At 39.6% G+C, this 22,434-nt stretch overlaps 2 protein-coding genes across 3 annotated transcripts in view; both read right to left on the reverse strand.

Moving 5' to 3' along the window:
* LOC310800502 (AMP deaminase 3-like) overlaps window positions 1-2,979 on the reverse strand; it is a 38,686-nt gene extending 35,707 nt beyond the window's left edge. The window contains exons 1-2 of one of the 2 annotated variants that reach the window (XM_083663111.1): window positions 2,701-2,979; window positions 1,964-2,066 (exon numbers count right to left, since the gene is read on the reverse strand). The gene's annotated coding sequence lies outside the window, so the exon portion shown is untranslated. The remainder of the gene's footprint in view (window positions 1-1,963; window positions 2,067-2,700) is intronic. The other variant, XM_083663112.1, reaches the window with a different exon arrangement.
* Window positions 2,980-11,112: 8,133 nt separating this feature from the next.
* On the reverse strand, window positions 11,113-13,671 carry LOC310800424 (uncharacterized protein; the record flags this gene model as incomplete). Its single annotated transcript, XM_083663022.1, has 6 exons — window positions 11,113-11,798; window positions 11,929-12,032; window positions 12,202-12,347; window positions 12,581-12,742; window positions 12,851-12,955; window positions 13,470-13,671. The coding sequence occupies 6 exons, from the start codon at window positions 13,669-13,671 to the stop codon at window positions 11,639-11,641; spliced, it is 879 nt and encodes a 292-aa protein (XP_083519148.1). The 3' UTR covers window positions 11,113-11,638.
* Window positions 13,672-22,434: the final 8,763 nt, after the last annotated feature.

The raw sequence follows: 22,434 nt of genomic DNA on the forward strand, positions 1-22,434 counted from the left end.
CACTTGACCTAAATATGTGTTCACATAATGAGTTTAGTTCCAGACTAGGTTTATGAGTCACAGGAAGTGTAAACACCATCAGAACTTCCGAGTGTGTTTACACTTCCTGTTAGTCTCTCAAGCCAGACTGTCTCTTCTACATATGGTGAATATAATAGTATAAATATTATTTTCTGAATTTTCAACCAGAATTGACAAAGAACCTGAGTCTTTCTCACACTGAGCCAGTGTTTTCTTTCATTTGTCTTCCTGTATTACAGTCAACAACTTGAACTGTATACTATACAGTATGAAGTGATTAAGTAACTGGTATAATATTACTGAAATCCTATTAGTAATAAGTTATATTACTGAGTTACTGCTAAAAGTAATATATTACATGTAATATATTACTTTTGTAATGAGTTACCCCCAACACTGGCAGAGAGCAAGCAAGCAATTTGTAGTGTTTTCAGTCTGGCTGCCCTGCTGCTCCCTCGTCATTCTGCCCGCCAGTCTTTTGTGTTTACAACCAGCAGGAGGATCCTGCTCCATTTGTGAGGAAATGCCTGGACAGCAAGCCCTGGCCTGAGAATGGAATGCACTGTGAAAACTAAGTTAGCGGCAGTTACATGCCTGTCAGTTCTGAGCATCTTGGCAAATATGTGCACGTTTTTCTGTGTGACGTGGATACAGAAAACACTCGAATGTTTTAGCAACACCACCGACTGACACAACAAAGTGTTTGGAGTGGAAAGATAAGATGTCAAGTCAGCACATAATGTTCATGTAATCTAAGATAATGCAACTGAAATCTAATGACTAATGCAAATAGGTTGGATATTGGGCAATAGTGTGTGTTCAACGGGTCCATGTCCTTAATCAAATATTTTGATAACGAGCTGTGTCGAGTATGAATCATTTGAGATTGTTTTGAATTGTTTCTTTGTGTTTGACTCATAGTTTGTATTTTGTCCACACTATTTGGATAGTACAATGTAGATACTCAACTTCCTGCGTCACTAGTTAGTGAGCTCCAGTGAGCTCTGAGGCAGGTGGTGACAGTGTTTCTCATGGCAGCTAAGCAAGTGTAACTGAGTAAACATAAAATATTAATGTGACAACTCAACTGGGATCATTCTTGAAGCAGCCCTGCAGCTCGAGCGCTGTGCGGGCTCACCTGCTCTTATGACATCACTGATGTTGTCACAACATCGCATCTTATGACATCACTGATGACATCACTGATGACATAATCAGTGATTTATTATGACACATCACTGACGACGTCATCAGTGATGTCACTATGACATCATCAGTGGGACTTTGTCACAATGCCTCATTGTGGCCTCGCTCTGCAGCTCATCGAGCTGGCCCTGCAGCTCGGCTCGCTGTGCGGCCAACCGGCCTGACTAGTTCAAGTTTTGTTTGGCACATTGTTACACAACAGCAGGAACATTAGCTAGCTAGGTCAATAGTAGCCATCTATGACAAATAAAGGACTGGCACTAAATGATCACTGCAAAGACTGTCTCCATTCATGCATTCTCTGTACCTGTAGGCTAGTATGGCTCAGGTATCACTGAGCCTGCATTCTCTGTACCTGTAGGCTAGTATGCCTCAGGTATCACTGAGCCTGCATTCTCTGTACCTGTAGGCTAGTATGGCTCAGGTATCACTGAGCATGCATTATCTGTACCTGTAGGCTAGTATGGCTCAGGTATCACTGAGCCTGGCCCAGCATTGTGTAGAAGGCAGAGAAGGAAACACCTGGCCAGACAACAACATGTTTTACCTAGGAGCAACACATTCAAGAGATAACATGCAAACTCACCACAACTGGCAATCCAACACAATATCTTCTTTCTTAGATTTCTTTGATAATTCCTTTGTTAAATAAATCAATGGAATTACTTTGTCCCTTTAGGCTTTTCTGATTGTCAGAACTTATTGCACAGCATGTTTTTTCATGTTATTTTCTTACTTTCTTTTTCTTCCTTTCTTTCCAGTCGGCCCTCAGTATTGTATGGTGCTGGTACCCCCGACTTTGTAGTTGGGATGAGAGCTGTAGGTCCCTAAGGTCAGACCTGGGCAGATCAAGGAGAACAAGGACTCCTGAAAATACAATCTACAATCTCCCAACATCTGTGGCGCCCTTCCGCCCAGCAGGTCACCGAGGTCTGCTGACCAGGGCCTATTGGTTGTCCCCCGCACTATAGGCTCAAACCCGCACTATAGGCTCAAAACCAAAGGTGACCGAGCCTTTGAGTCTGTAGCTCCTACTAGGTTGTGGAACGCTCTTCCTCACGATTTGAGAGCTGCGGCCTCTGTAGACATTTTTAAAAAAGCAGCTAAAAACGCTTCTGTTTGGACAGGCGTTTGTTTAGACTTGTGTTTACTACATTTCTGTAACCCTGTCTGTTGTCCTGTCTTCTGCATTTTACTGTTACTTGTCTTGCATAGATTTTTTCTATGTATTTTAACCTGTGAAGCACATTGTGAGTCCTCTCTGTGAGAAGTGTCATACAAATAAAAATGCAGTTACTTACTGTGCAGCAAGTATTCTTAAACAGTGCAAGAGATGTGTATCCTATAATATAAAATAATAAAGCTATAATAGTGTTTGAGGTAAAGCCGTTAGGTAGGGAGTAAAATAATGTAAAATTCACTATGAACAGAGGGGAAAGGAGTTTAGGAAGTCAGGCTTGAAGCATCACTTACCGTCAGTGTGGCCTTGCACAGTGTAAACTCCTCTTGGACTGAGACCAGCGGACAGGAGACGCGTCTCAGCAGAGCAGCTGCTTAACTCTTTCACTGCTGGCTTGGGGGCGTGTCAAGGTCACACGGGAGTAAATGTAGGAGCCAAGTAAAGTGCTTTAAGTTGGCATCACGAGTGGCTCTGCTGCAGCTTCGCGCAAGTGTTTGAGGAAGCGTGGGAGGAGGACACTTGAAATATGTACACACACCGTTTTCTACGCAGTTCAGCTAGGAGAAGCGGAACTATTTATACCACACACTTCCTTGTTTAGTCATAGCCCGCATATACTGTATGGAGAGAGAGAGAGAGAGAGAGAGAGAGAGAGAGAGAGAGAGAGAGACCCTGGTTGAAGGTGGGTGGGGTTTCCCATGGGGGCGGGGCAGAAGGGCAGAAATTGTTGCTAATAACAGGAAAGCATGATAGATTGTCCTAATGAGGTGAATCACCCATCTGGCATCTTTACCATCATTATATCCTTCAGGACATCTAGCATCCATAAGTGGATTATGACATGACGGGTCCCTGAGCCTGGATGCATAAAGCAGAGGTTCTCAAATGTATTTCAGCCAAGGACCCCTTATATTATTATATTATATATTTTCTATCTTATAAGGCTTATAAGAAAAAATATAATAAAATATACCAGGGACCCCCTCATTCTGATTTGTGATTTTGGGCTCAGCTTGTTTCCGCGGTAACGTGCTTGACATTTAAATTGATAGGTTTGTCAGATTAGAATGTAATCCATGAACCATTTTAGATTTAAAGCATATATATTTTCGTTGAACTATGAAGCTTTTGCACACAGCTTTTCGCAGACCCCCTGGTAAGGTGCCATGGACCCCTGGGGGTCCCCGGACCCCCATTTGAGAACCACTGGCATAAAGTCACATCACACATACGCACAAAGGTTCAAAAACTGACCGGATATAGGGTTGGGGCCCTAAATACTGTAACATCCCCCACCAGTTGAAAAAAATTGTGCTGGACTAAAAGAGACTCAAAGTAAAGGAATGTCTGCATCATGTATCTATCTATCTATCTATCTATCTATCTATCTATCTATCTATCTATCTATCTATCTATCTATCTATCTATCTATCTCTATCTATCTGTCTGTCTGTCTGTCTGTCTGTCTGTCTGTCTATCTATCTATCTATCTATCTATCTATCTATCTACCGTACTCTGTTTCAGTAGTAGACTCTGTTTCATGGACTCGGTTTAAATTTTTGTCCCACTGATGATGTCACAATGTCTATGACATCATCAGTGACATCATTATACATCTTGTGACATCACTGATAATGTCATAAGCACTGATGATGTCATAGGCATTGTGACATCATCAGTGACAGTGATGTCATCAGTGATGTGAAGTTGTGCAATTGTCCGCTGCGCAGGCCAATAGAGCAGGCGAGGTCACGCAGCAGCCGAGCTGTGGGCAGCGAGCCCGCTCAGTGAGGGAGCCTATAGGGTTTCAGCCCTGTGTTGCAACCGAGGGGGCAGGCAGGCTTACCAGTATGTGAGTTGTGACTAGTCTCAGTCAAGACTTGTCAATGCCGCCCTCTAGAGGCCAGGTGATGAAGCACATCATGATTAAGAGGTTGGTTGGATGAGCACCAGCAGGCTGGCAGGAGACTGCCAGGTAGAACAGCCCTGGCAGCTCCAGCTCAGGTGCTACCAACTAAGGTAACGACCCACTCAGCTCTGCCAATCAGCAACCTGTAACAGACAGCACAACAGCAAGACAGGCCTACAGTGGGTGGAGTCAGCACACCATGAATTCAGACTCACAACACCACCTTCTGGGCACTAAAGGGAACTTTCACTCCCAAAAAGGGCCCCTCTCCATGATAGGAATAAAAAATAGATACAAATCCTATATGTAGGCTACATCAAAATATATTTAATGGCTTAATGACAGCGCACGGTGGCACAGTGATACAGTGGTAGCACTGTCGCCTCACAGCAAGAAGGTCCTGGGTTTGATTCCCGCCTGGGATGCTGAGGGTGTGTCCCCACCCCATGTCTTCAGTGCCTCCTGCCCAGGTGGGCTATCTCATGAAAAGGGCCTTTCTGTGTGGAGTTTCCTCCATCTAAGAACCCCCCATGAAAAACATGCAGAGGATCGTCACCTGACCAGTGTCGGCTGAGCAGAAGTTGTTATGATCTATGTCCAAATGTTTCCTTGCTCCATTCAGTATCATGCGTCACTGAACAGATACTATGTAACAGTTTCTCCTCACTTCTCTACATGCAAGATGTTTTTTTTCTTTCACCTCTTTTGGCCTGTGTGCTGGAGACTGAGCCAATCACCCAGCTGACAGGAAGCTGTTTTAACAGGAAACACTCATTGTGGCAGTGGTGTGAAGTTAAGATATTTTATAAAGTTATAATTGATGTGAGATACATAAACTACCTGGCATTGTAAATCAACATCTCCTCTTCATTTGAAAGCTATGCATGCATTCATAAATAAATTGGAGATTGTAAATTAAAAATCTTTTTAGATTTGACATATCATTTGTACAATCAAGTGAGACTGATCTGCTGAAGTTTCCCATCTGCCGAATATGCAGTTTTTGCACACTGCACTAAAACTGACACGCATTTCCTGGACTTGATCAAATGAAGACTGGTTCACTAGCAAGGACCACAACACAACAATATATCATTTCAAGGTTGAATGAAAAGTCAGATGTGTGTATGTGTGTATTATGTGTGTATGTGTGTATGTGTGTATGTGTGTATTATGTGTGTATGTGTGTATGTGTATGTGTGTATTCTGCTCATTTGTTTTGGTAAAAAACTGTAAAAGCCCGAGCTGTGAGCAAACTGAATCAAGGCAATCTCATGTGTTTCTAAAACATTTTATTTCTCAATCCAGACAGAATAAGTTGGCAAAATACATTTTATTTATATAGCACTTCTGTTCTTGTTCACTCATAAAAGCAAAGTTTGCAATGTACTTTATCATACGGCATAAAAGAAAGAAATGTAAACTATACAAAAATTAAAAATGGCAAAGCACATGGCAAAGGTGGTTAAATATAAAAACACCACAAGAAAATGACAAACCTGCAAAACGACAGTAGGTCAATGAAGGTGTAGTTTGACGTGATTTGAAAGATAATACTGAAGTAGCTTATCTAAGTGCCTCAGGCAGGATGTAGCACAATCTAATCTTACTAACAAAAATCACTTAAGTCTTGAGTTGAGACTGTGGAAAAGAGGAGCTGGTAAATCTACACTTCTACTGGATGCTTAACAAATACTGATGCTGGTCACAACAGACATTCTTGTTCTGAAGCTATGACAAAAAATAGATGACAAAGTGCTTTACAAACAAAAGACGATCCCCATAATCTCTGAATGACAATGACAATCTTGGTGTTGGTGTAAAGTCACAATATGTTTTCATTTGAGATGACACAATGTTAGAAGTCAATCACTTTTTCGCAGACCCAGTATTGCAATAAGTCACATCTGGCATCATTCCAGCTGTTTAGTTCTTTATGATAATATGTGTGAACACAGTCTGCCTTTACACCTTCGTAGTGATCATTGGGCTGGCCTGTGGCTGTGTTCCAGAACCTGTTTAAAAAAGAAGAAGAAAAATAGTCAACTTTACTAGACGGAAAATAAGATGCACAATGCATTATCATTATCAGGCCAACCTGTTGACTGTTTACTGTTAAATAGGACTGAAGAATGAATGTCTTACTTTGTGCTGCTCAGAGGTTTACCATCCACCCATTTCCAGACTCCCTCCTCATCCCTGTCACTCAAACCAATCCAAATAATCTTCTTCAAGGAATTGATGAATTTCTGTTGAATCGTTTCAAAGACAAATGACATCACACACTGAAGCACTCAAACAAAGTGTGGAATGTGAGTTTTAATTCACACCATTGGACATTCACACCAAAAGCGTTTTTTTCAGTCAGAACGCTATGAAAATCATGTTGAGGACGCTTCCATTGTGCACAAAACACAGCGCACGGAGGATTTTCCCCTGCAGTCGCGTGCACTAGAGTTGAGCACACAACGACCACACGGACGGTAGCCAGCTGGTTTTGTCTGTTTGATGTTGTTCACTGTCAACACGAAAGCCAGATTATTGCCAATTCTGGCAGCAGCGAGGTTGAGGATCCCTCTGAGAGGAGAAAATGTAGGAGGAGTAAAAAGACAAGCTTTTCCTCCAAATGTTCAACTTTTTCAGCTTTAAAACGCCCAGAGCGCTCCGCCAAAAAGATGAGACGCCACCAGCGTTTAAACGCCAGGTGCGTTCCTTGAAAGAGGAGCATGTCTAGCGCGTCCTTACATAGAGAATGAATTGCAGAAAGACGCTGGCAGCTCCAAAAACGCTTTTGGTCTGTTTTTTACAATGGAACAGCAAATTTAAGAGAGAAAAAACGTGTTGCCACTTTACCTGTTCTTCTTCAGTGTTTATGATGACCAGGTCTGCTCCTCTCTGTATGCACTCCTGCCTGCTGTTCTCCCAGCTTCTTCTCTCAGTAGAAATGTAGTAAAAACTGCATCCTCCATCAGCTTTACAGAGACGCTCTGCAAGAGGAGAGGATCAGCAAATAAAAGCACAATGAATATGTACACAAATGTAGAGTACATGCAAGTTCATGAATATAAAACACACACAAACACACAAACACACACACACACACGCACACGCACGTGCACACACACACACACACACACACACACACACACACACACACACACAGGCTCAGAGTAAAGCCCTATTTGCACGGGATCAGTATTATCTGGGGATCCTCTGGTAATTTGCAATAGCTTTACGCGTGTGTGTGTGTGTGTGTGTGTGTGTGTGTGTGTGGGTGTGTAGGTGTGTGTGTGTGTGTGTGTGTGTGTGTGTGTGTGTGTGTGTGTGTGTGTGTGTGTGTGTGTGTGTTAAGACTCACTGAGCTCAAACCAAGTCTTTCTCTTTTCAGCCCAGGTCTTGTTGAGGGTCTTTGTGTTTTCAGCCCAGGTCTTGTTGAGGGTCTTTGTGTTTTCAGCCCAGGTCTTGTTGAGGGTCTTTGCGTTTTCAGCCCAGGTCTTGTTGAGGGTCTTTGCGTTTTCAGCCCAGGTCTTGTTGAGGGTCTTTGCGTTTTCAGCCCAGGTCTTGTTGAGGGTCTTTGTCTTTTCAGCCCAGGTCTTGTTGAGGGTCTTTGTGTTTTCAGCACAGGTCTTGTTGAGGGTCTTTGCGTTTTCAGCCCAGGTCTTGTTGAGGGTCTTTGTGTTTTCAGCCCAGGTCTTGTTGAGGGTCTTTGCGTTTTCAGCCCAGGTCTTGTTGAGGGTCTTTGCGTTTTCAGCCCAGGTCTTGTTGAGGGTCTTTGCGTTTTCAGCCCAGGTCTTGTTGAGGGTCTTTGTGTTTTCAGCCCAGGTCTTGTTGAGGGTCTTTGCGTTTTCAGCCCAGGTCTTGTTGAGGGTCTTTGCGTTTTCAGCCCAGGTCTTGTTGAGGGTCTTTGCGTTTTCAGCCCAGGTCTTGTTGAGGGTCTTTGTGTTTTCAGCCCAGGTCTTGTTGCGGGTCTGCAGTTTGTTGAGGAATTCTTCTGCTAGTCTTCCATCAGTCTTTGTATCTGCACAGGAAATCCAAAACAGTGGTTAAATTTAGGTAGAGACAAATATACAAAAAAGATGCTGAAGAGGGCAAATCTAATGTTTGATAGAGGAAGTGAATGGCTCACAGTGGACCACAACGCCTATAAGACCAGCCAGTAGGAGAAGACACATCAGCAGAAGACACACTACAGTCACCCTGCAGGTCTTGGTCACTAGCTGGATAACATCAGCTGTAAGAACAAGACAGACCAGCCATGTTTTAGTAACACAAGCACCAGAGGGACTGTTACAGCTACTGAATATTACTGTTCATTACAACATGACTGGCTATTTTCTGTTTTTGCCATATGTGTGTGTGTGTGTGTGTGTGTGTGTGTGTGCTTGTTTGGTTGTGCTACTCACCTAGTTGCTGATCTAGTGTGTTCTCCGTATTTGATCTGGGGTCACGTATTTGATCTAGTTGGTCATAGTTGTCTAAACTATCATAGATGTCCACCCTCTCCTTGTCTAAACTATCATAGATGTCCACTACCCTCTCTTCCACCTCGTCGCTCCCTCCAGCTGTGACTAAGGCCCTCTCTTCTCTGTCTCGTAGATTATCCTCTCTTTCCAGAGGATCTTCGTTGTCGTAGATGTGAACGTGCTCGGACATCTCCATCTTCTATCTCAGTCATCAGCTACTGGGTGTCTGGGTGTGAAATTAGTAAACATCACAGAGATACAAGAGCTGTGTTAAACAGGATGTGGTTTCAGAGAAGCATAAATATAGACATTATCACACCTCTCAGAGTTTTAATCAGTATTTCCGACCTAGTACAGAAACTCCCCGCCAACACTAAGGACTTTGATGAGCCCCTAGTGACAAAGTTCTATCAAGCTAAAGGGATACTAGGGGAACAGTTCTCTCTTGCCTAAGTCTCAATTTCAACATTCACCAAATTGCTCAGTGGTCTGGACTCCAATAAAGCCACTGGCTTGGATGCCATCCCAGCCAGGTTCCTTTGAGATTCTGTACAGGTCATCATACCAGTCATCACAGTCATCACATCAGACTCACAACACCACCTTCTGGGCACTAAAGGGAACTTTTACCCCCAAAAAGGGCCCCTCTCCATGATAGGAATAAAATATAGATAAAAATCATGTACGTAGACTACATCAAAATATATTTAATTGCTTAATGACAGCGCACGGTGGCACAGTGGTACAGTGGGAGGCTGTCGCCTCACAGCAAGAAGGTCCTGGGTTTGATTCCCGCCTGGGACACTGAGGGTGTGTCCCCCCCCATGTCTTCAGTGCCTACTGCCCAGGTGGACTATCTCATGAAAAGGGCCTTTCTGTGTGGAGTTCCCATGTGCTGCCCTGGGGTTTCCTCCATCTAAGAACTCCCCATGAAAAACATGCAGAAGATCGACGGCTGAGCAGTAGTCGGTGCCCGGGCGCTGTGAGGAAAGCTGCCCACTGCTCCTGGCCTGCTCCGAGGAGGAAGGACGAGCCAAGATGGGAGAAATGCGGAGATTATATTTCACCAGCAACTGTCAGCATGTGTGTGTGTGTGTGTGTGTGTGTGTGTGTGTGTGTGTGTGTGTGTGTGTGTGTGTGTGTGTGTGTGTGTGTGTGTGTGTGTGTGTGTGTGTGTGTGTGTGTGCGTGTGCGTGTGTGTGCACTTTACCAAGTGTCTGGTCAGTCGATATTCTGATTTGCAGATCTATATAAGTCACAGGCGTCTTTTGTACCAAATGATTCAACACATCTAATTTACATTGTGTCTTTATCTGTTTCCAGGACTATATTTTTTTAATGTATGTAGGTGCTGAATCTGCTGAGTTATGATTTATTTTATGCAAAATGCATTGACTGTATTGTAAACAATAGGGAAAACATCTAGAGCTCCATGCCCTGAACATTGTGTTTTTCATTGTTTGATGTAGTGTGTAATGATGAATGCTCAGTAGTGTTTTTAGTTAGACTGGCTTGGAGTTAGTCTGATCTGACAACAGTGTTTGGTTTTGACACAGATGAAAGTGTTTTGACAGAAGAGCCGAGCGAGCGCAAGGTCTCTATTCAGACTTGTTTTACATTATTTGCTGCTCTGTTCTTCATATAGCCTGCTACTAAACTGCAAAATAAGTCTTTTTATTATCTATATCCAAATAAAGCCTTGTTTTCTTGCTCCATTCAGTATCATGCGTCTCTGTGCAGATGCTATGTAACAGTTTCCTCTCACTTCTCTACATGCACGATTTTTTTTCTTTCTTTCACCTCTTTTGGCCTGCGTGCTGGAGGCTGAGCCAATCACCCAGCTGACAGGACGCTGTTTTAACAGGAAACACTCATTGTGGCAGTGGTGTGAAGTTAACATATTTTATAAAGTTCTAATTGATGTGAGATGCATTGTAAATCAACATCTCCTCTTCATTTGAAAGCTATGCATGCATTCATAAATAAATCAGAGATTGTCAATTGACAATCTTTTTAGAGGTCCCATATCATTTGCACCATCAAGTGAGACTGATCTGCAGAAGTTGCCCATGCTCCGAATATGCAGTTTTTGCACACTGCACTAAAACTGACACGCATTTCCTGGACTTGATCAAATGAAGACTGGTTCACTAGCAAGGACCACAACACAACAATATATCGTTTCAAGGTTGAAGGAAAAGTCAGATGTGTGTATGTGTGTATTTTGCTCATTTGTTTTTTAGTAAAATACTTGACTAATAGCAAAATTAATCAAGACAATCTCATGTGTTTCTAAAACATTTTATTTCTCAATCCATACAAGTGGGCAAAATACATTTGATTTATATAGAACTTCTGTTCTTGTTCACTCATAAAAGCAAAGTTTGCAATGTACTTTATCATACGGCATAAAAGAAAGAAATGTAAACTATACAAAAATTAAAAATGGCAAAGCACATGGCAAAGGTGGTTAAAAATAAAAACACCACAAGAAAATGACAAACCTGCAAAACGACAGTAGGTCAATGAAGGTGTAGTTTGACGTGATTTGAAAGATAATACTGAAGTAGCTTATCTAAGTGCCTCAGGCAGGATGTAGCACAATCTAATCTTACTAACAAAAATCACTTAAGTCTTGAGTTGAGACTGTGGAAAAGAGGAGCTGGTAAATCTACACTTCTACTGGATGCTTAATAAATACTGACGCTGGTCACAACAGACATTCTTGTTGTGAAGCTATGACAAAAAACAGATGACAAAGTGCTTTACAAACAATCAAAGACGATCCCCTAAATCTCAAAATGACAATGACAATCTTGGTGTAAAGTCACTATGTTTTCATTTGAGATGACACAATGTTAGAAGTCAATCACTTTTTCGCAGACCCAGTATTGCAATGAGTCACAACTGGCGTCATTCCAGCTGTTTAGTTCTTGATTATAAAATGTGTCAACACAGTCTGCATTCATTACATGTTTGTGTAGATCATTGGGCTGGCCTGAGGCTGTGTTCCAGAACCTGTTTAAAAAAGAAGAAGAAAAATAGTCACCTGTACTTGGTGGAAAATAAGATGCACAATGCATTATCATTATCAGGCCAACCTTTTGACTGTTTACTGTTAAATAGGACTAAAGAATGAATGTCTTACTTTGTGCTGTTCAGAGGTTTACCATCCACCCATTTCCAGACTCCCTCCTCCTCCCTGTCACTCAAACCAATCCAAATGATCTTCTTCAAGGAATTGATGAATTTCTGTTGAATCGTTTAAAAGACAAATTACATCACACACTGAAGCACTCAAACAAAGTGTGGAATGTGAGAGTTTTAATCCAACTTCATCCAATTAAACACTCTAAAGAACTTTTACAATCAAACAGCAAATTTAAGAGAGAAAAAAACGTGTTGCCACTTTTCCCTTTACCTGTTCTTCTTCAGTGTTTATGATGACCAGGTGTGCTCCTCTCTGTATGCACTCCTGCCTGCTGTCCTCCCAGCTCTTTTCATCAGTAGAAATGTAGTACAAACTGTTGCTGAATAAGCTGCATCCTCCATCTTTACAGAAACACTCTGCAAGAAGAGAGGATCTTAAGAGCAGCAAATAAAAGCACAATGCATATGCACACAAATGTAGAATACATGCAAGTTCATGAATGTAAAACACACACACACACACACACACACACACACACACGAACACACACACACACACACACACACACACACACACACACACACACACACACACACACACACACAGGCTCTATTGCCCTATTTGCACAGGATCAGTATTATCTGGGGACCTCTGGTAATTTGCAATAGCTTTGCAGCCCAGGTCTTGTTGAGGGTCTTTGTGTTTTCAACCCAGGTCTTGTTGAGGGTCTTTGTGTTTTCAACCCAGGTCTTGTTGAGGGTCTGCAGTTTGTTGAGGGATTCTTCTGCTAGTCTTCCATCAGTCTTTGTATCTGCACAGGAAATCCAAAACAGTGGTTAAATTTAGGTAGAGACAAATATACAAAATGGATGCTGAAGAGGGCAAATCTAATGTGTGATAGAGGAAGTGAATGGCTCACAGTGGACCACAACACCTATAAGACCAGCCAGTAGGAGAAGACACAGCAGCATCAGACACACTACAGTCACCCTGTAGGGCCTGGTCACTGGCTGGATAACATCAGCTGTAAGAACAAGACAGACCGGCCATGTTTTATTAACACAAGCACCAGAGGGACTGTAACAGTCAGCAGGGTAACAGGGGCAGTGGTGGCCCAATGGTTAGAGAAGCGAGCTTGTGACCAGAAGGTCGTCGGTTCAATCCCCGGGACCGGCAGGATAAATCTGGGTGGGGAAAATGAAAAGGCAGCGCTTGCCCCTCCCTCATTAAAACCACTGAGGTGCCCTTGAGCAAGGCCCTTAACCCCAACTGCTCCAGTGGAGCTGATCAGTGGCCAGCAGATCAGACTGTGGTTGTACTGGTCAGCTTCCAGGTATGAATGTGTGTGAGAATGTGAACAGGGCGCTCCTGAAAAAGAGAGCATTGCTCTCAGTGAGACTCTCACTGTATAAATAAAGGTAAAAAAAACAACTTACAGCTACTGAATATTGCTGTTCATTACAACATGACTGGCTATTTTCTGTTTTTGCCATGTGTGTGTGTGTGTGTGTGTGTGTGTGTTTGGTTGTGCTACTCACCTTGCTGATCTGGTGTGTTCTCCGTATTTGATCTGGGGTCACGTCCCCCATAGTTGTCTAAACTATCATATATGTCCACTACCCTCTCCTCCACCTCGTCGCTCCCTCCAGCTGAGGCTCTCTCTTCCCTCTCTTGTAGATTATCCTCTCTTTCCAGAGGATCTTCGTTGTCATCGATGTGAACGTGCTCGGACATCTCCATCTTCTGTCTCAATCATCAGCTACTGTGTGTGAGTGAGTGTGAAACCAGTAAAGAACACAGAGATACAAAGAGCTGTGTTAAACAGGATGTGGTTTCAGAGAAGCAGAAATGTAGGCATTATCACACCTCAGAGTTTGAACCAGTATTTTGAGTACAGAAACTCCCCGCCAACACTAAGGACTTTGATGAGCCCCTAGTGAAAAAGTTCTATTAAGCCAAAGGGATACTAGGGGAACAGTTCTCTCTTGCCCAAGTCTCAATTTCAACAATCACCAAATTGCTCAGTGGTCTGGACTCCAATAAAGCCACTGGCTAAGTCTGGGCCCAGCGCAAGGTCTCCATTCAGACTTGTTTTACATTATTTGCTGCTCTTTTCTTCATACTAAACTGCAAAATAAGTATTTTTTTATTATCTGTGTCCAAATAAAGCCTTGTGTTTCCTTGCTCTATTCAGTATCATGCGTCTCTGAACAGATACTATGTAACAGTTTCCTCTCACTTCTCTACATGCAAGATTTTTTTTCTCTCTTTCACCTTTTTTGGCCTGCGTGCTGGAGGCTGAGCCAATCACCCAGCTGACAGGAAGCTGTTTTAACAGGAAACACTCATTGTGGCAGTGGTGTGAAGTTAAGATATTTTATAAAGTTCTAATTGATGTGATCTCTTCATTTGAAAGCTATGCATGCATTCATAAATAAATCAGAGATTGTAAATTCAATCTTTTTAGAGTTGACATCATTTGCACAATCAAGTGAGACTGATCTGCAAAAGTTACCCATGCTCAGAATATGCCGTTTTTGCACACTGCACTAAAACTGACACGCATTTCCTGGACTTGATCAAATGAAGACTGGTTCACTAGCAAGGACCACAACACAATATATCGTTTCAAGGTTGAATGAAAAGTCAGATGTGTGTATGTGTGTGTGTGTGTATGTGTGTATTCTGCTCATTTGTTTTAGTAAAAGACTAAAAGACCGAGCTGTGAGCAAACTGAATCAAGGAAATCTCATGTGTTTCTAAAACATTTTATTTCTCAATCCTTTCATTTGAAAGCTATGCATGCATTCATAAATAAATCAGATTGTAAATTAACAATCTTTTTAGAAGTCCCATATCATTTGCACAACCAAGTGAGACTGATCTGCTGAAGTTGCCCACTAAAACTGATGTGGTAACCTCACAGTAAGTGAGCCACTGGTGTTTAACCTCGACTATACCACCTTCAGTTTCACTGAGCAGAAGGAGCTCAACACCAAGAATGTATTCGAAAACACCCATTAACTGACTGGTTCTTAAAAGCCACCCAGAATGAGGCATGAATCAAGTTTAGCCAAAGATAGTTTTTTAATACAATAAATGTTCAGGGTACAAGATATACACACACGTTAAAAAGTTAAATTGCTCGGACAGGTATGCTATCTTCCTCTGGCCAACCGTTAGCACAGCGTCCGCCCGGGTGCTCGAAGTGCCTGAGTGCACGCCCGCACTCCGCTACAGCAGCGGTGTGCCTGTGAGAGTAGAGAGAGAGCGAGAAGAAAAACCACATCACCGCAAGACAGCATGCAAGAACAAATCACACTTTAAAACGGAAGGGGGGAAAATGCAGTCCCCTGACCACTACAAACCATGTGCACACTTATTCCTTATCACTACCAGTGTTGGGCAAGTTACTTTCAAAATGTAATATACTACATATTACTAGTTACTTTCATTTGAAAGTAATAAGTTACTTTACACTATTACTGTCTGCGTAGAGTAACTCGTTACTTTATTACACTACTTTTGCATTACTTTTATCAAAACAACAGCAGCAGCAGAATGACATCGCTACCCCGGAACATCCCGAAAAATAATGTCAACCGCCTTGAAGTCAGTGTAAACAATCCAAAATGTTATTCTTTTCCTTTGTTATTGTCATCTATAGTGGTTATTTGCATGAAAACACACAATTTGATTAGGAAATGATTGTATCTTTATTTAAATATGTGCTTTGATTTTTTTTTTTAAATACTCAATTTGTAACTTGAGTTACTTGACAAAGTAACTGGTATAATATTACTGAAATCCTATAAGTAATAAGTTATATTACTGAGTTACTGCTAAAAGTAATATATTACATGTCATATATTACTTTTGTAATGAGTTACCCCCAACACTGATCACTCCCATACGGAAGAGGCATATATACACATATATGTAGTAAACATACATGTAGTATATGTTCATATAAGTATTCGACATATATCCACATATATATCCAGGATATATGTGCATATATGTACATATGTATCACAATATATGAACATGTATGGAATTGGAACGTTTCATATATGGTCCATATATGTTAGTCCTATATAATTATATATGTGCATACATGTATAGATTGTATATGGGCACATATGGTAATTAATTATATGTACATTTGTATGCATTGACACTATACGGACATATATGCTTAATACATATAAAACTATATATGAATAATAACTATACATACATATATGTTTTATTTTATATGAACATATATGACTATTACCTGTGTATAACTGTATGTATTTACCTGTATTCGACATATATCCACCTATATATCCAGGATATGCGTGCATATATGTGCATATATATCACAATATATGAACATGTATGGAATTGGAACGTTTCATATATGGTCCATATATGTTTGTCCTTTATAATTATATATGTGCATACATGTATAGATTGTATATGGACACATATGGCAATTCATTATATGTACATTTGTATGCATTGACAGTATACGGGCATATATGGTTAATACATATATAACTATATATGAATAATAACTATACATGCATATGTTTTATTTTATATGAACATATAATACTATTACCTGTGTATAACTGTATGTATTTATCTGTATTCGACATATATCCACCTATATATCCAGGATAGATGTGCATATATGTGCATATATATCACAATATATGAACATGTATGGAATTGGAACGTTTCATATATGGTCCATATATGTTTGTCCTATATAATTATATATGTGCATACATGTATAGATTGTATATGGACACATATGGCAATTAATTATATGTACATTTGTATGCATTGACACTATACGGGCATATATGGTTAATACATATAAAACTATATATGAATAATAACTATACATACATATATGTTTTATTTTATATGAACATATATGACTATTACCTGTGTATAACTGTATGTATTTATCTCTATTCGACATATATCCACCTATAGGATATATGTGCATATATATCACAATATATGAACATGTATGGAATCAAAACACATATCTCTTCATTAAAAGAGATGTAATTTTCCAAATTATTTTTGATTGAACAACATCTCAGAAGTGAAACCCACCATGAAAATGGTTAGTTTTGTGCAAGACTTCCAGCACTACTGGATATTTTCAAGGTTTGTCCAGTGTGCATGAGATTGAAAAATAAGGGTTTTTTGACAGTGGAGTCATTAAAATGCCCCACAGTCTATATTATGGTTTTAGTGTAAACATTATATATTATATATGATTTAGAAGCTCATCGTAAAGCTGATTCCAAATATATAATTTAAAAGCTTCATAAATTAAATCCTGTGGAGTTATTAACCATATTAGATCCCTAATCTCTGCCCCAAATGCATCATGGGACTTCCATGCAAATTCTGGAGAAATGTTCACGCCCCCTCCAACCAGTCTCTCTGCTGCACCCTGGATTACTTACATGAACATAGATGATCACATGTATGAGAATACTCATATATGTTAATTGCTTATATGAGCATACCTGCTGACATATGTCAGTAAAGTCATGTTAATTGCTGATATACACATATATGTAGACATATGTAAGTAAAGTCTTCTATGTTAATTGCTGATATACACATATATGTAGACATATGTAAGTTTAACCCTATATGTTCAATGCGTACACAAACATATATGATTACATGTATGAGAATATCCGCATATGTTAACTGATTATATGAGCATATATGTTGACATACATAATAGTAATCATATATGTTTAATGCTTATACGAACACATATTTTGATATGGAAGAGAATAACATATATGTGTGTTGCTTGTATTTGCATATATGCGGAAATATGTAGAAATATTCTTATATGTTAATTGCTTATATGTACATATATCTAAACATATGCGAGAATAACCCTGTATGTCCATTACTTGTATGAACATATATGATCACATGTATGAGAATACTCATATGTTAATTGCTTATATGAGCAAACATGCTTGCATATGTAAGTAAATTCTTATATGTTAATTGCTGATATGCACATATATGTAGACATATGTAAGTTTAACCCTATATGTTCAATGCTTACACAAACATATATGATTACATGTATGCGAACATCCGCATATGTTAATTGATTATATGAGCATATATGTTGACATACGTAATAATAATCATATATGTTTAATGCTTAAATGCACACATATTTTGATATGCAAGAGAATAACATATATGTGTGTTGCTTGTATTTGCATATACGCAGAAATATCTAGAAACATTCTTATATGTTAATTGCTTATATGTACATATATCTAAACATAATAGAATAACCTTGTATCTCCATTACTTGCATGAACATATATGATCACAAGTATGACAATACTCATATATGTTAATTGCTTATATGAGCATACATGCTTACATATGTAAGTAAATTCTTATATGGTAATTGCTGATATGCACATATATGTAGGCATATGTAAGTTTAACCCTATATGTTCAATGCTTGCACAAACATATATGATTACATGTATGCGAACACCCGCATATGTTAATTGATTATATGAGCATATATGTTGACATACGTAATAATAATCATATATGTTTAATGCTTATATGCACACATATTTTGATATGCAAGAGAATAACATATATGTGTGTTGCTTGCATTTGCATATATGCGGAAATATGTAGAAATATTCTTATATGTTAATTGCTTATATGTACATATATCTAAACATATGCAATAATAACCCTGTATGTCCATTACTTGCATGCACATATATGATCACATGTATGAGAATACTCATATATGTTAATTGCTTATATGAGCATACATGCTTACATATGTAAGTAAATTCTTATATGTTAATTGCTGATATGCACATATGTGTAGACATATGTAAGTTTAACCCTATATGTTCAATGCTTACACAAACATATATGATTACATGTATGCGAACATCCGCATATGTTAATTGATTATATGAGCATATATGTTGACATACGTAATAATAATCATATATGTTTAATGCTTAAATGCACACATATTTTGATATGCAAGAGAATAACATATATGTGTGTTGCTTGTATTTGCATATACGCAGAAATATCTAGAAACATTCTTAATATGTTAATTGCTTATATGTACATATATCTAAACATAATAGAATAACCCTGTATGTCCATTACTTGCATGAACATATATGATCACATGTATGACAATACTCATATATGTTAATTGCTTATATGAGCATACATGCTTACATATGTAAGTAAATTCTTATATGTTAATTGCTGATATGCACATATGTGTAGACATATGTAAGTTTAACCCTATATGTTCAATGCTTACACAAACATATATGATTACATGTATGCGAACATCCGCATATGTTAATTGATTATATGAGCATATATGTTGACATACGTAATAATAATCATATATCTTTAATGCTTATATGCACACATATGTTGATATGCAAGAGAATAACATATATGTGTGTTGATTGTATTTGCATATATGCGGAAATATGTAGAAATATTCGTATATGTTAATTGCTTATATGTACATATATCTAAACATATGCAAGAATAACCCTGTATGCCCATTACTTGCATGCACATATATGATCACATGTATGAGAATACTCATATATGTTAATTGCTTATATGAGCATACATGCTTACATATGTAAGTACATTCTTATATGTTAATTGCTGATATGCACATATGTGTAGACATATGTAAGTTTAACCCTATATGTTCAATGCTTACACAAACATATATGATTACATGTATGCGAACATCTGCATATGTTAATTGATTATATGAGCATATATGTTGACATACGTAATAATAATCATATATGTGTAATGCTTATATGCACACATATTTTGATATGCAAGAGAATAACAGATATGTGTGTTGCTTGTATTTGCATATATGCAGAAATATGTAGAAATATTCTTATATGTTAATTGCTTATATGTACATATATCTAAACATATGCAAGAATAACCCTGTATGTCCATTACTTGCATTAACATATATGATCACATGTATGAGAATACTCATATATGTTAATTGCTTATATGAGCATACATGCTTACATATGTAAGTAAATTCTTATATGTTAATTGCTGATATGCACATATGTGTAGACATATGTAAGTTTAACCCTATATGTTCAATGCTTACACAAACATATATGATTACATGTATGCGAACATCCGCATATGTTAATTGATTATATGAGCATATATGTTGACATACGTAATAATAATCATATATGTTTAATGCTCATATGCACACATATATTGATATGCAAGAGAATAACATATATGTGTGTTGCTTGTATTTGCATATATGCGGAAATATGTAGAAATATTCTTATATGTTAATTGCTTATATGTACATATATCTAAACATATGCTAGAATAATCCTATATGTCCATTACTTACATGAGCATATATGATCACATGTATGGGAGTACTCATATATGTTAATTGCCTATATGATCATATATGTCAATTTATATTTGGATCACATATATGATCCTCACATATATATACATATATCTCAGGTGGGTTTGTATGCAAAGTGCATACATGTACATGTATGTGACATATATGTGGACCTTGTGTCGGATGTATGTCCATATATGTGTATATATGCCTCTTCCGTATGGGCTACACCACCTGAGTACAAGAAGGTTGCCCTCCTACACCAGCACCACACCAGAAGCTGCAACGGGGTCGGAACGGCACTCTGCAAGCTACCAAGGACCAGGACGCGCCCTGCCACAGTGAGACGGTGGCCAACTAGAGGAGTACAATGAGAACAGAGCATTTAGCACATAACCACACCACGCACAGTGGTATTAAATGGCGGTTTCACAATACAAGATGGATAGCAACTAAAATCAAAACCCTAAAGAAACAGTGGCTGATCCAGCATATTAGTAGTCTCCCCGCCTGGATTTCTGAGTTGTGGTATTTGGCACTGCCAACATACCCAGGTTAAGTCTCCTGCCTGCACAAGACGTTTGATGCATTTAACAATTGGTCAGGCCTCCCGACTCACTGGCTTTAGTCTGTGGGCGTAAAGGGAGAATTTAGGACACAATCACCACCACACATGAAGAGTCAGGTCATAAAACTAAACATTGGTGCTTACCCACTTTGAAGAGGAGCAATTATTACCAAACAGTGGCATGACCTGAGAGGTCCACACCCATTGAAAGCCAAGCCAACTCTGGCTCCCTGCTCCCTCATGGAGTAATAAGCCCTCCCCCCACACACACAGGCAGTGGTGGTGATTGCACCTGTAATTGGTGACCAGCCCTGTTCAATCAGGTCCAGAGCACCACACTGACTTATAGTGAACGCATTTCCTGGACTTGATCAAATGAAGACTGGTTCACCAGCAAGGACCACAACACAACAATATATCGTTTCAAGGTTGAATGAAAAGTCAGATGTGTGTATGTGTGTATTCTGAGGTGAAGATGAAAGAGGATGTCATCTGTTAGGCTGGTCTGGGAGGACGTGCTGAAGACCGGGCGGAGGGAGACTCCATATGGGGGTTCCATCTCAGGTGTGTTTCCTGCCCGAGCTGATTAGAGAACCCCCAGACGGAACCTAGAATGAGATGTGAGAGAGGTATGTACCAGATTGAATAAGAAGGAATGAGGGATGTGAGCATGAAGGGATGAGGGATGAAGGTGGAGGAATGAAGTGAGGGTGCGGTTGAGATATTTGAGACAGACAGGGCAGGATGGGTTCACCAGTTATAAGTAACCTTGCCAGGTAAATTAGATTAGTGGTTGAGGCGTGGCCCTTGTTACGGCCTTAGGCCGTATTTGTATTGTATTCCCTTATGTTTCTTGTTAATTCCCTGTATGCATGTGGTTTAGATGTGTGCTGAGTGAGAGCTCTTGTTGTGAGTGGATCTTTGTTCTACAGGTGATGGCAATCGGCAATGATTGGCCGGTGGTGGCTGTGGATTGGTCGACCCCGCAGCACACTGCCTTTAAAACTCCCTGGATTCTGCGGGAGGGCCCAGCAGGTTACTGCTGGTCTTCCTCCTCACTCCTCCAACCAGTGTGCTCTGGCACTTTGTAAATAGCTTAGTCCCTAGCCAAATAGCTTATCTGAAGCTGTAGGGGTGAATGGGCCTTTTAATTTCAGTTTTCTCCTGGTTTTGGTTTAGTTGAGGGAGGTAGGTTTATTATTGTCTTTTCTTTCATTTGTTTTGTCCTTAGTTAGTTTGTGGCTGGTATTTAGTGTGGGTTTTGGCTAATGTTCACCCTGAGCCATTGCTTCAATCAGTTTTACCAACTTTGCACTGTTAATGTAACCCATGTTTGGTGCCTCGCAATAAAATTGTGCAGTTTGTTACATTTTACATCTGGTTTCTGTGTGCATTTTATGTTGCAGCCTGACCTTAGACCGGGTCGTAACACCCTGCTCCCAAACCTGAG

Source organism: Poromitra crassiceps, assembly GCF_964638095.1.
Source record: "Poromitra crassiceps genome assembly, chromosome: 30".
Classification (NCBI taxonomy): Eukaryota; Metazoa; Chordata; class Actinopteri; order Beryciformes; family Melamphaidae; genus Poromitra; species Poromitra crassiceps.